Below are 18,796 nucleotides of genomic sequence, written 5' to 3' on the forward strand. Positions count from 1 at the left end.
TTCCATCCTCCCCCCCTCAAGCACACACATTACACTTGTACACCTGTCCCCCCCCAGCAGACACATTACACTTGTACACCTGTCCCAACACATGGCGTCTTCTCTTTGGCCACCATGCAGGCCTCTCTGCCACCTCCTAGTGGTGGCTGGGAGGTGTAGCATTGTGGCCATGCAGCATCGGCTGCCTGTTATTCTCTCTCCCTCATCTCGATGTATCTGACTAGACTATCTATCTAACTAACCCCTCTGTCCTCGCCTCTCAGCCCAGTCCTGAGGGCTGTACTTAGAAGCTGGTTCAGGAGGAAACCAGGTGAAGTTGAGGGGTAAATCATCTAATTGATCTTCTATTAGATGATTTACCTCTCAACTTAACCTGTTTTACTCATGAAGCAGCTTCTAAGTACAGCCCAGTCCTGGTTTTCCTCCGCCTCTCTGACTTCATGTGGGGTCATAGTGGGGATGGGAACTTGCACATGACTTGAGTTCTGTTTCTTTCTGTTTTGTTTTCTCCCTTAACATTTTTTTTTCTTTTTCTTTTGGAATTTTGTTATCTTGTGTTTTTGCTTTCTATTTTCATTCCCCTTCTTTTTGTGAGGGGATTTGTGGGGAGGGTGGTGTTAAAGTTATGCCGCACTCACTAAACACCTTGTAGAACATAAAACTATGTATCCTTTCTACTTTGTTAAGATTCAAAACAGTACAGTACAACAATTAAGGTGGTGACTTTACTCTGTAATGGGAGCACTTAGTGTGATAGTGAATAAAGTTGTTAAAAGAACATAAACGTTTTGGGGGTGTATTTATTTATGCATGCTTGCTCAGTTTTTCTGGGGACCTTTTTGATTCAATCTGGTATACTCAACTTGAAAAGAATAGTCGTCGCACACTCGGAACTTCATGCAGTTACATTTAATAAGACCAACGTTTCGGCTTACGCCTTCATCAGGGTTATCTATGAATGATTCAATGATGAAGAATGATTCAATTAGTTAACCACACAACCAACCTCTGGTTTAAAATCTACAAGATGTAGAATAAAATGCCCCTGATCCATTTTATCTGCAATAGATGGGTTGCCATGCAAAGAGTGGGTTCATTTAATTTATACTTACAGTGAAAAATCTCAAAGGATTACTAGCATTAGTGTCCAGGCGTCATGGCCAGAAACTATGATTTCCTATGCATGCCCACGTGCCTTTTTTAAAAATGCATTTTGATGTCTGCTTTTCACAGCAGATTTTCCATCACTGGTGCTCGAGTTTATTACACTACCTGCCTGATCAACTTAGACCTATATATTGGGTCTTCTGAAAATGATGTTTGGTCATATCCTGTTGGCAAGTGGTTTACTTGTACTCAACAGATAAAGATATTGTGGGCTGTAGCAGACACGTCCTCCCTTCTGCTCAACTTAGAGTAATTCCGAAACAGTTTCCCTTTACTGAATGAGTAATAACAGTGTTGGCCCTTGCACCTTTTCACACGCATGCATAACTTGTTAAATAACTGAACGCAAAGCTGGACCATCGAAGCATCCTCACGTGTGTATGTGTGTGTGTGAATGCGTGTTAAGATCTCAGCCCTGCTGAACTCTGGAGTGCGTTGATCATGTTTGGGTCTAAATAGGGGAAGTGGGTCATCTGCCATGATTGCCTCAACTTCCTTATTGCCGACAAGAAACAAAAAAAAGGGCAGCAGTCGTGCCTTATGCACTTCTCGTGTCCCCTTGCACAAGTCCCAATCTCAGGGGAAGAGGGAGGGGGTGGAAAAGGGCAGCCCCGTCCCCAATGGCCCCCAGTCGGTCGTCGGGTTGCTCTGGAGGCCTTGCTGAAGATGATCAACCCCCTCCGCTCCGCTCCGACACAGGCAGGCGTGAGGGTTTGCACCCTACGCCATGTCAGAGGAGTCAACAGGAAGCGCGAGCACAGGCTCACACACAGGATGTGGGCTGTCGAGGTTGCTAAGAGCGAGCGAGCGCTAAGAGGAAGAGAGCGAGCGCGAGAGAGAGAGGGGGGAGGAGGGAGAGACAGCTCAGTGCTCCTAACTCGCTGCCGTCTCACCCTTCTTCGTGAGGTGCGACAGGTGTCGGCACTACTAAGGCACACGTCTGGAGGATTTTTTTGTGTTGGTTGTTTTTTGTTTGTGGTTTGGGGTGTCATACATTTGTAATCATCATGGACTTGTTGAGGTTTTGAGGAAAGCCGAGAGAAGATGGACTTTGAGGACTCGGAGACTGATGAGGGTCCTTCCTGGTGAGGCCTACAGTACCTGTCTGGTCATTCACTTTTTCTTAAAGGCTAGTCAATGGTGTGGAGTGATGGTACGCCATTATAACTAGCAGAGAAGATAATTAATAATACTCTTGATTAAGCCTGAACTGTGTCAGCTGTAGTTGAGTTAAATGTGCCAATGTAGAGGTAACCTTTTCATGAATGTAGTTACAGTGGTTTTATGTTATTGTACAACTTGACTAGGTCATAAACATGTTAATTTCTTAAACATTGCAGGACACCTCTCCCCAGGGATCGGCTGTCAGCCTGTGCTGGGTTCTCAGACTATGCAGGAGTAAGAATCTAAATATCTTTTTTTTTCTTCACAAAGTAACCTCAGTAACAGTAACCTCTTCCTGTCATTATAAAGTGTTTTTTTTATTATTTGGCTCCATATTGAAGCCATATTCATGATGTGGATGTAGATGGTTAAGCTAGTGGCTTTATTGTGTGTAGATTATTCCTAATTTTGGAGCATTTGAACTGAGGCGTCCTTTGAAGTTAGAAAGATGAGGGCCATGCTCGGTCGATGTAATAAAATGTGACACTACATAACCACAGTGATCATAGCGCCCCATTAACACAAAGGTGTTTATCAGCTGTTTTAAATTCTTAAGCTTTGTAATAAATTGCTTCACCAATGCCTCTAGTTTTAAAAATGGTACCCAAATGGGTGATGGCCATTTGACATGGTTGAGGCATTATATGGAGCGTACAACAAAGTGTATATTCAGGGGAACTTCACAGGCAGTGGTTACAGCACAATGAAACCAAACTAAATAGGATAGTCATCAGCCAGCCAGGTATGACCGTGAATGTCTAAGTATTTATACATAAGCACTTAGTTGCAGCATCATCTGTCTCTAACTGTAGAACATTTGGAGCAGTCCTGTACCCCTTATCAAAGGGCCTTGAGAACATGGTTATGTGATAAACCAGGCTTTGTTATCCTACAGGAAGTGGTAAAGCTGGTACTAATTATACCTGCAGGCATCATTTAGAGAAGAAAACGAGGAGTCCAGGCTCTTCTATTAGATGATTTACCACTGCCTCAAGGTTAACTTAAAGGGTATGCCACTATTTTGGGGCTTAATACAGTTAAAATCGTTGGCTGGGGTTTATAAAGGTGGTAAAGTGTCTTATTTTTCATGTAAGCCGTTGTCTTGCTTTAAGACAAGTTAAAAGAGGGAGCATGTCGCTAAGCTAGTGAAAGTCAATGGATCCATGTAGCATGCTGCAATGCTACACGGATCCATTGACTTTCACTAGCTTAGCGACATATTCCCTCTTTTAACTTGTCTTAAAGCAAGACAACGCTTAACATGAAAAATAAGACACTTTACCACCTTTATAAACCCCAGCCAACGATTTTAACTGTATTAATCCCCAAAATAGTGGCATACCCCTTTAACCTGGTTTACTCCAGAAGCGGCTTCTTGGTATACTGTAGGCCCCTGGTCTCCATCCATGTCTCTGTTGTGGGTTTTATATTGCAGAAGAAAAGGAAACAGGAGCCCCACTCTGATGCTGAGAGTTTAGCCAGAGCTGCAGAGGACAATGTGAGCGGCTCTCCTTGTGCCTCACTGTCACTTCTGAACCTCTAATCTCTAATGCAAACTGATCTCTAAGCACTGATCGTGTGTCAATCTGATGCAAACTGATCTCTAAGCACTGATCATGTTTTCAATCAAACGATTAGAATCTTTAGCTCTTTATCAGTATCAGTGCTCAACCTGTCTCAAAATGATTGATGATTGCTTCCTGATTGCTTGATAAACCCTACCTGTTGCTAATTCACTCAGATCTGAGCATCTGTCCTTTGCTCTGGTCTGACCATGCAGGGCTCTGAGTCAACACCAACCAACCAGCCAAATGCTGGTGAACATTCAGTTTGGCTGGTAGAAAAGACCAACTTACTAGCCACTTTGACCCATTAGTGAATGTGCGTTTGGCTGGTAATATAAACATCTACTTGCCATTATGGCTGGGTCATGGAAAAAGTTCATTTAAGGCTTTTTTCCACTGCCGGGTTCCTGGTAGGCCCACAGCTCGACACAGCGTGACTCGGCCACCACTCTTTCCTTTATGATTGAGCTGTGTCGTGCCCAATCAAAAAGCAAGAAGTGCCGACCGAGTCGCGCTGTGTCAAGCTCTAGGCCTACCAGAAAGCCGGCAGTGGAAAAGAGCCTTCAGAGCCATGGGTCTGACACACACATGCATCCTTCTCTGCCTGTCTGCTGTTACTGCTCTTCTTGTTAATCGGCCCCCACACGTCTTTGCAACGGAAGCTGTTTTGAGGCCACAGTAGTCAGACCTCTCTGCCTGGTTAATGTATCAGCTGACTCAGAGCACGTAGTGCATCTGTGTCACTCAGACTCAGAGTTTCTCTTTTGACGATCAAGAATACACTTGAAAATTATGGAAGAAGCGCAACCCTGCTACAATTGCGGTCAAGCTTTTAATGTGAAAGCTGACGTTTTGACCGAAACGTCAGCTTTCACATTAAAACCTTGACCGTAATTGTAGCAGTGTTGCGCTTCTTCTATAATTTTCTAGTGATTTCCATTGAGGTAGCTGCACCTGCAAACAAAGATTCAAGGTGTGCAGGCCACCTCCTCCATTCTACTTGACGATAAAGAATGCATCAGGTCCATTCAAGCAAATCTGGCCCAAAAAGGTCTGTCAAACGATGCAGCCAGCCGTGAGCCTTTTTTCTTGAAGGCATCTGAATGGTACCTACATCAGGAGATTGATATGACCGTTAAGACAGAGCAGGAGATTGATATGGCCGTTAAGACAGAGCAACAATTTTACTACTCAGCTTCCTGTTTCAAGGCGGAAACTCAACCAAAGCAGAAAACATCTCGGTATCTCTTGCCCTTCTAACTGGCTCTTTCATCTGTTTGAGTCTCTGTATCTCTCTATCTCTCTCTCCTCTATCTATCTATCTCTCTCTGTCTCTCTCTACTTCTCTCTGTCTCTTCCTCTCATAACGCTCTCTCTCTCTCTCTCTCTCTCTCTCTCTCATAGCTCTATGTCTCTTTCATAACTCCATCTCTCTCTCTCTCTCTCTCTCTCTCTCTCTCTCTCTCTCTCTCTCTCTCTCTCTCTCTCTCTCTCTCTCTCTCTCTCATAACCCTACCTCTCTTTCATAACTTCATCTCTCTCTCTCTCTCTCTCTCTCTCTCTCTCTCTCTCTCTCTCTCTCTCTCTCTCTCTCTCTCTCTCTCTCTCATAACTCTACCTCTCTTTCATAACTCTCTCTTCCTGCCGCTCAGTGTCACCATCTTCCCGTGCAGCTCTCTCGTTGCCTCAGTTCTGCTGCTGACACAGCTACTGCTTGTCAGATCTGCCGTTTCTCAGTAAAGCCTGGTTGACTTTTCACTCTTGAGGTGTGTAAATTACTTGGCTTGTTCCTCATCGACTTCTTCGTTTTCATCGTCCGAAGTCTGCTGGTTGAGTGCTTCTGGCTGTGGTATTTTTCATAACTACCTGCTCTTAATCTTTTTTTCTTGAATAGACAACACTGATTATTATGTTAAGGTGCATTGATGGTATCTGCTCAAAACAAAGTGTCTTTGAAAATGTTCTCAACCATCATGGTCGTCTTCCCTCTGATCCAGGACGAAGATGATCTTGATATCAGCTCAGAGTCTCTGAATGATTCAGAGGTGGAGTATACACTTTCTAATCTTCTCAACAGTCATTTCATTCTTCCACTTGTCTCTTTTTTTGTTTAATTCATTGCGATTTTATTTAATTCATTGCACTTTTTTATTTGTGTGTACATCACTATGCAGGAACCTTGTAACAAAAAGGTCAAACCTGTTGGGAGGAACTCGGGAGTGACGGGGATAATAACGCCAGTGAAGACCCCAGCCTTGAAACGCCTTGGACAGTCAATACAGGTACCTCAGGCCTGAGAATGCATCTTAAAACAGAATATTGTAATTTACTTGCTTGAACAGTTGCATAGAATACGTTCTTGAAATCGAGAGAAATAAGCACAACCCTTTTAATGTGGATATTAACCCTTTAGTAGGAGAATATTATGTTGGTTTATGTTTGTTATTGTTTTATTACATGGCCTATCTGTGTAAATGAGGATGTGTGTGTGTGTGTGTGTGTGTGTGTGCGCGTGCGCGTGCATTAGTATAAATATGTATTTGTTGGTATCTTTAGTGTATTTGTTGGAAGTGTGTGTGTTCGTGTGTGTGTGTGTGTGTGTGTGTGTGTGTGAGAGAGAGAGAGAAAGAGTATTTGTGTATTTGTTGTGGTATACTGACTCACCTGATTCCCCAACACCACTCCTCACCACCGTGTGGCGCCCCAGAGGTCCATCAGCTTCCGAACGGAGGCCAGGCCGCTGCCAGCCATGCCACCCATCCGCTCGCGCCAGAAGGCCTCCTCGTTCCCACGGCGACGCAACAGCCAGCTGTGGAGCGACACGGTGGACTGCCGACCGGGCGAGCTGAGCGCCAGGGAGATCAAGAGGCAGGAGGTACAGTAGGACACCAAGCAGAGAGCACATATGAGCAGAGTACACTACCAGGAGGTAGGACACCAAACAGCCAAGCCATGCCCTCCTAGTGACGCAACACCTTTCCTGCTGCTTCTAGTCAGGCCAAGAGCAATGTAAATATTGTTTCTGATTTCCCTGAAAAATCGGGAACTCCTCCCCTTTGTCTGTAACCAATCAACCAGTTGCAAACTAAGGGAGGCGGGTCTACAATGCTGGAAAATGTACTCGTTATGCTCTTGAAAGTCGATGATAATCAGGCTAGACACCAAGAGCACATATGAGCAGAGTACACTGTCTTACAGAGGCAAAACAGAGGAAATATAAGCAGAGTATACTGCCCTACGAAGGAGAGAGTACATATGAACAGAGTATACTACCAGGAGATCAAGAGGCAGGAGGTAGGACACCAAGCAGAGAACACATATAGCAGAGTAGTAGAGCAGAGTACACAAGTACGGACTTGTAAAATAACTCAAAAATGTAGGTGTCAACATTAAAACCAAGCAATTTCCTTAAGAAGAACATTCTTTGTTGAGGTTTCTTCACCTTAAAAGCTGCAACGCTTTTAAAGTGAAGAAACTTCAACAAAGCATGTTTTTCTTAAAGGATAACTCCGGCTAAGTTCAACATGCAGTTGTAATGCTCACACTACCCTGGACTTGTCAGTACCTGGATTTCTTTTTTTTTTTTGCAGTCTTTTCCGAGATCCTGTTCATTGCAATGGGAGTAGATTTCGTTTACATTCCAAAAAAACATCTCGATTTATTCCCTAAAAGTTACAAAAGGTTATGCAACATCAGCAGACAACTAGCAAACAGCGATACCTTTTGGGAAAATATTTGGAGTATGCCTATGTTAAGAAGGTTAAGCAGGGCAATTTACTTTTTTTACGTTAAACTGGCTGTTGTGTTTTCCAGTGTAGTAGAGGCAAAGCAGAGTAGAGTAGTGCAGATTTGGAGCGTGCTTTGGGGTGCACGCAGGCCCCTGTGGTTTTCAACCACAACCCTGTACTGGGGAAGAGATGTTACTCTATTGCAGAGGAGACTCAAAGGGAAACACTGACGAGCCTCAAAGGAACACAGTGGGTGGAGGAGGTATACATACATACATACATACATACATACATACATACATACATACACGAGGAGTCAACATCTTAACGCCCTTTCTGAGTTTTATCTCTGCATAGGAGTTTATGTTTTTGGTTCGATTAGTTTGTTGGGGTTTTAGTTATACTTCAAAATAGAGTGCCGTGTTTTGGAGGAACTTTTTCTTTTTGGAGAGCATTGAAAATACATGGTGAAATTGGTTTACAATTGGTTGCATTCTAGTTTAGTTTTTAAAGCAAAGTGTATCAAGATTAGTCTTTGGGTGATTGTGTCCTTGGGGGAGCAGTAGTGCTTATCTTTAGGCCTCCTTTGATTAATCAGTGAACTGAGATTGAAGTCCATTCTCTTCATTTAGAGCATTGGTTCTTAACCTTTTTTCTCAAAGCACCGCATTACCTGTGCCCAAGAGAAGTCGCGCACCCCCGACCCAAACTTCTATATGTGTACACGCACTAAAAAATCATGATTTAAGTGATTAATTACAATGATTCTTGCATGAGACATGAATCAATAACTTAATGACTTTAAATGGGGACCAAAACATGTCTTACTTTGGTTTTGATTTGGCTTAATTATGTTCTCAAGCTGAATTTTGGTCACAACCTCAACACAAACAAAATTCCATGGACCCCCTGCAATCTCTACTTTGGAGTAGATTGCTTGCTGCCACAGAAGCTGCCTGCATCCGTAAGGGAACTACATATGAAGAGTTCAGATGCAAAGCCCCCTTAGTGCCATTTCAGAAAATAATCTTAATTTATTTTTATTTAATACAAAGCTATTAAAATTGCATTTTTTGTGTTTTATTTATGTAATATAACTATTTATATGTATTATCAAGTACATGAATGTAAACCAAACCAACAACGGGGTTCTCTTAAAAATAAAGAAAGTGCAGGTGTTCAGAAATGGAGTTAGCGGGTTTTGCATCTGAACTCTTCATATGTTCATACCAGCTGGCTTATAAACACAAATACGTCCAAGTCAAAGTAGGGCAGTGTGTTCAGGTGATGATGGCGGTCAGCAGCCTGGTTTTTAAAGGGCCTCCCTGAAAGTGCTGCTCCGCTGAACAGCTGGTGCTGTGCTGCCTCTGCAGCAGACCTGCTGCTTATTACGAAACAGGAAGTGAGCTGGCACTCTGCTTCTCTTTTTCTTAGTTTCCTCATATTAGCAGCCTGTAGCCACCCTCTTCTTCTTTACTTCTAGTTCTGTGTCCATAGCTGGATTGGCCACAAGGCTTACATACAGTACATACAAGTATGTACATACAAGCATTTGACCAGTGGACTATTGATGATTTTGGTGGTATCAGTCTCCATGCCGCTACAGCTGACCTGTCCGTGTCAGATTTACATTACATTACATTACATTATATTTCACTTAGATGACGCTTTCATTTATTCAAAGCGACTTACAACTATTATTTTTTCAGGGTATTGATTACAGTCCCTGGAGCAATGTGGGGTTAGGTGCCTTGCTCAAGGGCACTTCAGCCATGGATGGAGATGTAGGGAGAGGTCAGGGGGGGATTCGAACCGGCAACCCCTAGATTGAAAGACCAACTCTCTAACCACTAGGCCACGGCTGCCCCAAAATATTCATTTTGCCTGTGGTGGTCAAAATAGCTACCGGGTGGGTAGTAATAGATGACTAAAATATTGGCATAGGCTACATTGTCTCTCTCGATGCCTGGTGGACCAGTCGTGGCCGAAAATGCCCGGCCTGATTTTTTTTTTGTCCAGTCCAGTGCAGCCCTGTCTGTGTCCACAGCCATCATTTCATCAGCACCCTACCGAGGGCCATATGATTTCCTCCTCTTGCGTTTGGTTCTCATGTGTTTGGTGTACCTGTGGTTTGCGAATGGGGGGCGGATGGGTCAACCTCGTGTCTTGTTCCTAACTTCTACAGATCATCTGTGAGCTCATTTCGTCAGTGCCCAGGGCAGATGATTGTTGTTCTCGTCTGCGGTTGGGAATGATGATCATGGGTCAACCTTGTGTCTTTTTATTATTATTATTATTATTATTATTTTACATAGTATCTATGAACTTGCTTCGTCAGTACCAAGGGAATAATGTTTGTTCTCTGTGTTTTCCCTGCATCTGTATGATGATGGGTCAGCCTTGTGTTTAGTGTCTAAACTTCAGATCCTTGTTGTTCTTGTGTGTGTTTTTAAGTCTGTGGTTTGGTATGGTTATGGTCAACCTCGTGTTTTGTTCTAAAATTTGACAGATCATCTATGACCTTGTTTCAACAGTACTCAGGCCAGAAGCTTGTTGTTCTCATTTGTTGGTCGTTAGGATGATGGCTGAGTCAACCTTGTGTCTTGATGTTTGTTTCAGATCATCTATGAACTCACACAGGGAGAGCGACAGCTCATAGAGGACCTGAATCTGGTCAAAAAGGTATGGGCTCACCTCTGCATTAATCCCACTTAAAGGTGCCCTGTGTAGGATGGTGGCCAGATAAGGTATTGCAACTATGCTGCTCATTGAAACTGTGCTGCGCTTATTGTCAAATTTGATATTTTCATGAATATTTACTAAGTAATAAGCTAATATTTCCCAGTCATAAAAACGTACCATTTTTAAATGGGCAGCACGAATTCTGAAAATAGACTACTAAAAATATTACACAATGCACCTGTTCATTCAGGGACATGGCACTGCCAACCAGCTGAATGTTCATGTTATATGCTACATTACGATGATCTATTTACACTCCTACCGTCAGGGAGAAGGCACCCCAGTATTCCATGCAATGCCACACATTTTAGGGACGGCACCTACCCATAATCCGCCACCCGACACTTGAATTTGCACTGACACTTTACAGTTACTCCACTGCCTGGCCTTCCAACCTCTCTTTTGCTTATTTTTTTACAATAAACACGTAGGGTTTTCTTTTGCCTTAAGACATGTACAAGTTTTTAGGTAAAAGATAAAAACTTTTACATGTCTTAAGGCAAAAGAAAACCCTAAGTGTTTAAGTTAAACAGTTAGACATAATGAAGTTAGTACATATATTTTTTACAATGTAACTCCAGCTATTTCTGTACAACCAATGCAGAAAAAGGTGAGGTGATGTTTTTGGCTAAGGTTGTCCTCCTTGTCCACAGGTGTATTATGAACCCATGTTGAAACTGGACATCCTCACAGAGAGTGAGCTGGGACAGATCTTCGGCACACTGGACTCCCTCATCCCCTTACATGAAGGTATACGCTCTGCATATACTCATGAACGGCGTGACGTTTTCCATGTGCGTTACGCCCATTTGTGGGGGAAAACAACCCTTGCAACTCAATTGGTGATGTTGGGGTTGAATAAACGAAAGATACGGACCTATAGACTAGCGTTGTTCACGCGCAACATGCCGAAAACGTGTTGTGTTGCCGGCTGTTCAAAAAATATACCCAAACAGCCGTGGCTGAAGCATGGAATGTGTTCATTTAGGCAAGCCGATGTAGCATGTAAGTCAAGGAGACATTCGGTTTGTTTTCACCCATAAAGGGCCGTAACGCAAATTTAAGAGCAAAGTACCCGGATGGCCGTTCATGAGTATACATGAAGGTATATACTCCCTCGTTAGCCTGGCTGCGCCCTCCTAGTGACGCAACACCGACGTTAATTGTTATGCTCGGGGTCAGTCAGACTCAAATCAAATCACGATGGCAAGTCTATGATAATCAGGCAAACTCCCTCATAGCCCTATGAAGGCATACAGTCCTATTACTACAGAGCAGTGAGGAACCGACTGTATATGAGCAGTATCTATTATTAGGAACCCCCTCTAGTGGACCACACACCTACTTACATGTGTACAGAATGTGTGTGCGTGCTTGTGTGCGCCATGTCAAAACAAAGTGTAGTTTATTGTCACAAATGTAACAGGATCAGCACATATGTTTGAAATTGTGTTTGACCAGTCTCCAGTGTGCCCGTTAAACTAGACATATACTACATATGAGACATTGACAGTACACACACACACACACTACACTCACACAATGTGCAGTAAATACTAACATTCTTCTGATACATGAATTTACATTCTTTTTCTTATGTGTGTTACATGTCTGCAGATTGCCTGACTCGGCTGGAGAGGCTGCGAGGAGCCGAGAAGACAGTGGAGGCGGTGGGGCCCACTTTAATACAGTGGGTAAGTGTGGCAAAAACGGAAACTATTTAACTGAAACTAACATCACATCCTGCCAATGGGTGTTTTTGTAATGGTCAAAATACACTCACCGGCCACTTCATTAAGAACATCTCTCTAGTGCTGGGTTGGATCCCCTTTTGCCTTCAGAACTGCCTGAACGGCCTGCAACAATACTCGGGCAGGCTGTGACATTCCAACAAAGATAAATTGGTACTAATTGGCCCAAATTGTGCTAAGAAGAAAGATCCTTATGCCATTATATCTCCAGCCTGAAACATTGATGTAAGGCAGGGTTGACCCATGTTTTTGAGGGAGCTGAGAAGACAGTGTGGAGGCGGTGGGGCCCACTTTAATACAGTGGGTAAGTGTTGCAAAGACGGAAACTCTTTAACTGAAACTAACAGCACATCCTGCCAATGGGTGCTTGCTTTTGGGCTTAAAATGACAGCTATTGCAGATGTACAGTGATAGGGCAATCTGTTTGGAAATGCTAGCAAAAGGGAAACGGAAATTCAGGTGTACTTTATCGACCAAATTTGGTAATTAAGCCTCTGTTGGTGGTTTTCGTTTTTGTTTTTTTAAACCACGATTTGACAGTGGGTTCTTCCTGATAAATTCCCCCACCCTTTCTCAAGCTGCTTGAGTAGCAAGATCTCAACACATGTATGCCATTTTTAATAAAGGCTTTTTGGAGTTTTGCAGATGACACAGTCTTGGAACTCATGCAGTATCCAAATCGAAAAGCATCACTATCAAACCTTTTTTTTGTTGGAGTACAGGAACCACTCAACTGACCTTGTTTTATTGTGGTCTAATGCAATGCAATTTATTTAAAAAAATATATACTGTGATGTTTTTTCCTGTTCGATTAATGGAATGTACATGGTCAGTTTCTCACCCCGACGTAATTACTTTCTTCTCCCCAAATCCTGTGTCTACATCACCGACCTGCAGTAGTGTTATGTTGTGCTGTGTGATGTATTTACGTACTCCCCAGTTCCCGTGCCTGGAGGTGACTAGTGTAATATAGTACTACATGTAATTACATAGTACTATGCTATCCCCAATTCCTGTGTCTGGAGACCTAGATCACTTACTGCTGTAGTGTAAATTAGTGTGAATAGTGTAATATTATATGTTGTGTGATATAATTACTTTATATTCCCCAGTTCCTGTGTCTGGAGGCCTACATCACCTACTGCTGCTGTAGTATAGTGTTGTAATAATAGTAATGATAAGAATAATAAAGTGTTTTATGATGCTCTGCTGCTCCGCTCCCCCAGTTCCCGTGTCTGGAAGCCTACATCACCTCCTGCAGTAGTAGTGTAATATAGTGTAGTGTTGTATTATGTATAATAAATTATATGCTATACTTCCGCTCCCCAGTTCCCGTGTCTGGAGGCGTACATCACCTCCTGCTGTAGTGTAATAGTGTTGTATAATATATATATATATATATATATATATATATATATATATATATATATATATATATATATATGTTTCTCCGCTCCCCAGTTCCCGTGTCTGGAGGCCTACATCACCTCCTGCTGTAGTGTAATAGTGTTGTATAATATATCTGTTTCTCCGCTCCCCAGTTCCCGTGTCTGGAGGCGTACATCACCTACTGCTGTAACCAGGTGGCAGCCAAGGCGCTGCTGGACCAGAAGAAGCAGGAGCGCCGCGTGGACCAGTTCCTGCGCCTCTGCCAGGAGTCCTCCTTCAGCAGGAAGTTGGACCTCTGGAACTTCCTGGACCTGCCGCGCTCCCGCCTGGTCAAGTACACGCTGCTGCTCAAGGAGATCAAGAAGTGCACGCCGGCCGACCACCCGGACGAGGACGCGCTGCCCGAAGCCGTGAGTGACACTCACAGGGTTCCCACTGGTGCTTGAATTCCTTGAAAATGCTTGAATTTCAATTAAGTTTTTTCAAGGTTGTGAAAATGCTTGAATGTTTGGTGAATTGCTTGAAAATGCTTGAAATTTGTGTCAAGTCAAACTCAGTAAGCCAAATAATATAAATAAATTCAAAGAGGGGATGTCTGCGCTTCAGCCCTGGTGGTGCTCACCGTCGAGGACAGCAGTATGAAGACAAGCTGGGCTACTTCACAGTGACTAGACCCAGAGATGACTGGAGCACTCAGCAACTTTTTTAGAGGTTTTTTATTTTGGTGCACAAAATGACTGACGTTTCGGCGCACCTGCGCCTTCCTCAGAGTCAAAACTGAGGAAGGCGCAGGTGCGCCGAAACTTCAGTCATTTTGTGCACCAAAATAAAAAACCTCTAAAAAAGTTGCTGAGTGCTCCAGCAATATAAATAAATTGTTCAGGTACATCATAAATCTGAGGGAGTGAGATGTCAGATGGGATTTGCCATTCAACACCCTAAAATTGGTTAGAATGCAGGAAATTGCATCTTAAAAGCCCAAACATTTCTGGGGAAGGACCCCCACACCCCCTTCCCGCGACCTATTTAAATGTGCTGGAAAACTGAAAATTTGGTGCATAGAAGGTGCTTGAAAAGTGCTTGAATTTGTTCATGAAAAAGGTGTGGGAACCCTGCACTCAGCATCTTAAAGGATAACTTCTGCCAATTTTGACATGCAGTTGTAAATGCTCCCTCTACCCCGAACTTGTCAGTACTTGAGTTTTTTGTTTTTCTTCTTCAGCTTTTTCCGAGATCTGTGTCATTGTAATGGGGGCAGAGTATGTTTACATTTAAAAAAAAACATCTTGGTTTATTCCCAATAACATCCAAAAGGTTATGCAACATCAGCAGACAACTAGCAAACAGCGATACCTTTTGGGAGAATATGTGGGCCTAATGTAAACAAAGTCTGCCACCATTAGAATAGCTCAAATCCAGGAAAGGGCAAAAAATGCAGTATCACCGGGTACTGACAAGTCAAGGGTAGCGTGAGCAATACAACAGCATATGGAAATTGGCAGAAGTTCTCCTTTAATACGTAACGTTTTGTGGGCAGCGTGTGGCCTAGCCTGATTATCAGCAACTTTCACATTTCTTTGAGACCTGGTCTGATCAAGAGCATAACAATTAACTTTTCCCAAACGGCATGGTTGACCCGCCTCCCTTGGTTTGCTACTGGTTGTTTGCTTCCTGACAAAGTGAGAGGAGTTCCCAATTTTTCCGAAGCTCAGAAACGATATTTGTATTGCTCCTGGCCTGACTAGAAGCAACGCTTCTAGAATATGTTGCGTCACTAGTAGGGCAAGGCCTGACTAGCCGTGGCTTAATGGCAGAGGTGTCAAAAGCTAATAAAAGTCAAAGTTTAAAAAAAGAAACACAATTTCCTTTCAACACAGCAAACTTATTTCAGTAACCAATAAACCCTTGTGCTTGTTTTGTGATCAGCTACCTCTGCACTGGTTGGATCAAATTTACGGAGGGTTCTTGTTAGGTTTTTAGTGTTTTTCAGTAACAACATGTCTATCCACCTCATTAGGTACAATGGAGTAAATGGTGTAACAGCTATGTAATATCATGTGCTAGTGTTGTAGTTACACCACAAATGTACTTTTACTTTTGACACATCTGCCTAATGGTTGGGGAAGTGGTCTTAAGATTAGGTGAGAGGTTGCAGGTTCGAATCACACCAAACCAGTCTCTACTTTGCTCCATGGCTGACGTGCCCTTAAAAGCAAGGCACCTAAACCCACATTGCTCCAGGGAGTGTAACCAACACCCTGTAAATAGCCGTAAGTCGCTTTGGACAAAAATACTGTTATGGTCATGGGGACTCAGAGCAGGGCTGCTGACAGCTTTGACTGGGCCCCGGGACAAAGACATCTGAAAGGGCCCCAAACCCAATACATACAATGTAGTGAGGATCCAATTCTGGGCCCCCTCTCTGCTTTGGCCCGGGACAAGTGACCCCTTTGCCGGCTCAGTTTGCCACACTGAGTAGCTTCTTCAATCTTAAATGACTGGTTCGTCGCCTGGTGAGAAGCACCTGCCCAGTCGATGTGAGTGACCCTCTTACTTGCTACCATCAGGACTATTACAGTACGTAATGCCATGAGGACTTAAAGGTGCACTGAGTAATATTTTTAGTAGTTCATTTCCAGAATTCATGCTGCCCATTCATAAATGTTACCTTTTTGGCAAATACTTAAGTAAGTAAGTATGCCCTTTATTATTATCTCACAGTGGGGAAATTCATGTGTTGCAGCAGTAACATACATACAGCTTGTGTCACCACCACCACCGCCACCACCACCATCAAATTCCAAGTATTCATTATGACTGGGAAAATTGCACTTTTCATACATGAAAAGAGGGGTCTTCTGATTCTTCTCCATGGTCTACCATTTTGAATATCCAGAAATAGACATTATTAGCTACAAAACTCACTGTACTTTGGTCATACTAGTAAATATTGGTTTATTACTTAGTAAATAAATGTTCATTCCCTTAAAAAAAACATCACAGGGAAAAAAACGAAACATTTTTCTCGAACCTGAGTATCAAATTGCTGGAAGGAAAGAAACTGAAACGCATCTCAGTTTCACTCTCTCCAGTGTCCACTTCTGTATTCCAGCCCAGTTCAAAGCAATCCTGACACGTTGACTGGAAAATGCAGTTGTCATCACATACACTGTAGTACAGCCTGACCACGTGAGATGTGACATTCTGTAAAGAGATAAACCACAAGAAATTATAACATATCTCGGAAAGAGGAGGTGTGAGTATTGTAAATGCTGACATTTGTTTCTGAGTGTGAAAAGCATTGCTCTTCAGTTTCGTCTCGGAATTTTAGTTTTACTTTCAGCTGTTTTTGCGTGTGTGCATGCATGTATGTGTGACTGAATGACCTTTTCTGCTCCGTGAGGCTAAGGTCTGCGTCCATCACCAAAAATGTAAAATGTGCTCTAATGGCACTGCTGCTTTCCATTCCATTACACTTAGGTGGTGCTTTTATCCAGAGCGACTAACAGTTATTCTTCAGGGTATTGGTTACAGTCCCTGGAGCAATGTGGGGTTAGGCTCAAGGACACGACAGCCATGGACTCAAGACTGCCATAACTAGATGACTTGTAGGCTACTTTGACAGCTGTATCCCTCCAAAGCCAATGGCATTTCCACATGCTGTTGTTTAAAGTTTTTGAAAGACTTGAGTGTGTGAGAGAGGGAAGGCAGGCAGATATGTTTTAAACAAATTACCACACGCACAAATAAAAAATAACAAGCAATCAATACATTAAGTGGTTAGGTAGCCAACATGTCATCTAAGTTTAAGCACAAAGTAGACCAGAAAACCATTTTGCTAATACATACAATACATAAAGTATTTGTCAATATACTGTATGGTGTATTGCACATTGATTATTCATCATTTCCCAAGCATAAAGGCCCCTATCACTCCACAGTACACTTAGGACTTGAGATATACATATCTGAACACAAATTAATATATATTTTATTTTGTGATGACCTTATAGAGGTAGATAATCCAAGCTGACACATGATATGTACATGTATTATTCACTTGATTGATATGAAAATTGAGCATTTCACTTGGGCTCCTAGGCTTAAATCATTGAGGGGGTCCTAAGGAAGCATCGTGCAAAGTTTCACGCTTTTGTCAGCTCCGTAACAGTAGTGCCCTTTTTGTCCCATAACCGATTCCAATAATATGTATTGTGGCCATCTAGGAAAATGGACGGCCATCTTGGATTTCAAGTGGCCTGCATGCCTTTTCAAAAGAAGTGTGTCTAAGGAGTATCTATGACAATTCCAGTGCTTGTATCACCACAGCCATGGACTCAAGACTGCCATAACTAGCCAGGCTGCGCCCTCCTAGTATCGCAACACCTTCGGCGGCGAATCTCGATTGCAAGTCTATGATAATCAGGCAATGCCATAACTGTATACTCCCTAACTATTAGGGCACGGCTGCCTGCTCTATTCATTTACTTAACCTGTCCACTGGTGTGTGTGTGTCTGTCTGTGTGTGTCTGTGTGTGTGTCTGTGTGAGTCTGTGTGAGCGCTTTCTCGCATGAACCCCGGACAATTGCTGACCTTCTTGGCAGCCTCCAGAGCTGGTGTGTGAATGTGGGAATGTGTATTTGAAAGCACTTTGTGTCAACTGTGTAGTTGAGATATTGTGGTATATGTATTTAAATCTCTCTCTCCTCTCCTCTCCTCTCCTATCCTCTCCTCTCCTCTCCTCTCCCCTCCCCTCCTCTCCTCTCCTATCCTCTCCTCTCCTCTCCTCTCCCCTCCCCTCCTCTACTCTCTTCTCCTCTCCTCTCTCTTCTCCTCTCCTCTCCTCTCCTCTCCTCTGCCATCTCCTCTCCTCTGCCAGATCGAGGTGTGTGTGTGTGTGTGTGTGTGTGTGTCTGTCTGTCTGTCTGTCTGTCTGTCTGTCTGTCTGTCTGTCTGTCTGTCTGTCTGTCTGTCTGTCTGTCTGTCTGTCTGTCTTTGAAAGCGCTGTGTTGAGTCAACTGTATAGTTGTGATATTGTGCTGTATAAATACATTTTGGGCCCTACTGTGGCTCTAGTGGTAGGGCACTAGACTGCTATGCCGGCCCGGGTCATTTGCCGATCCCTCACCGTGTCTCTCTCCCCACTCCTTTCCTGTCTGTCCTTCACCGTCCTGTCAAGAATAAAGGCAAAAAAGGTCCTTAAAAAACGTACCGAAATACATTTTGATTGATTGATGTCTGCCTCTGTCTCCTCTGCGCTGCCAGATCGAGGTGTGTGTGTGTCTGTGT

At 43.2% G+C, this 18,796-nt stretch overlaps 1 protein-coding gene across 2 annotated transcripts in view; it reads left to right on the top strand.

The window, feature by feature from the left end:
* Positions 1 to 1,777: 1,777 nt before the first annotated feature.
* arhgef3l (Rho guanine nucleotide exchange factor (GEF) 3, like) overlaps positions 1,778 to 18,796 on the top strand; it is a 20,127-nt gene continuing 3,108 nt past the window's right edge. Inside the window, exons 1-10 of one of the 2 annotated variants that reach the window (XM_063207968.1) lie at positions 1,778 to 2,252; positions 2,508 to 2,565; positions 3,767 to 3,829; positions 5,894 to 5,941; positions 6,071 to 6,178; positions 6,604 to 6,771; positions 10,244 to 10,306; positions 11,020 to 11,116; positions 11,984 to 12,060; positions 13,659 to 13,916. In XM_063207968.1, the coding sequence (XP_063064038.1) occupies positions 2,212 to 2,252; positions 2,508 to 2,565; positions 3,767 to 3,829; positions 5,894 to 5,941; positions 6,071 to 6,178; positions 6,604 to 6,771; positions 10,244 to 10,306; positions 11,020 to 11,116; positions 11,984 to 12,060; positions 13,659 to 13,916 (981 nt within the window). In that variant the 5' untranslated portion in view covers positions 1,778 to 2,211. The remainder of the gene's footprint in view (positions 2,253 to 2,507; positions 2,566 to 3,766; positions 3,830 to 5,893; positions 5,942 to 6,070; positions 6,179 to 6,603; positions 6,772 to 10,243; positions 10,307 to 11,019; positions 11,117 to 11,983; positions 12,061 to 13,658; positions 13,917 to 18,796) is intronic. The other variant, XM_063207969.1, reaches the window with a different exon arrangement.

Source organism: Engraulis encrasicolus, chromosome 10 (genome assembly GCF_034702125.1).
Source record: "Engraulis encrasicolus isolate BLACKSEA-1 chromosome 10, IST_EnEncr_1.0, whole genome shotgun sequence".
In the NCBI taxonomy this organism is placed as follows: Eukaryota; Metazoa; Chordata; class Actinopteri; order Clupeiformes; family Engraulidae; genus Engraulis; species Engraulis encrasicolus.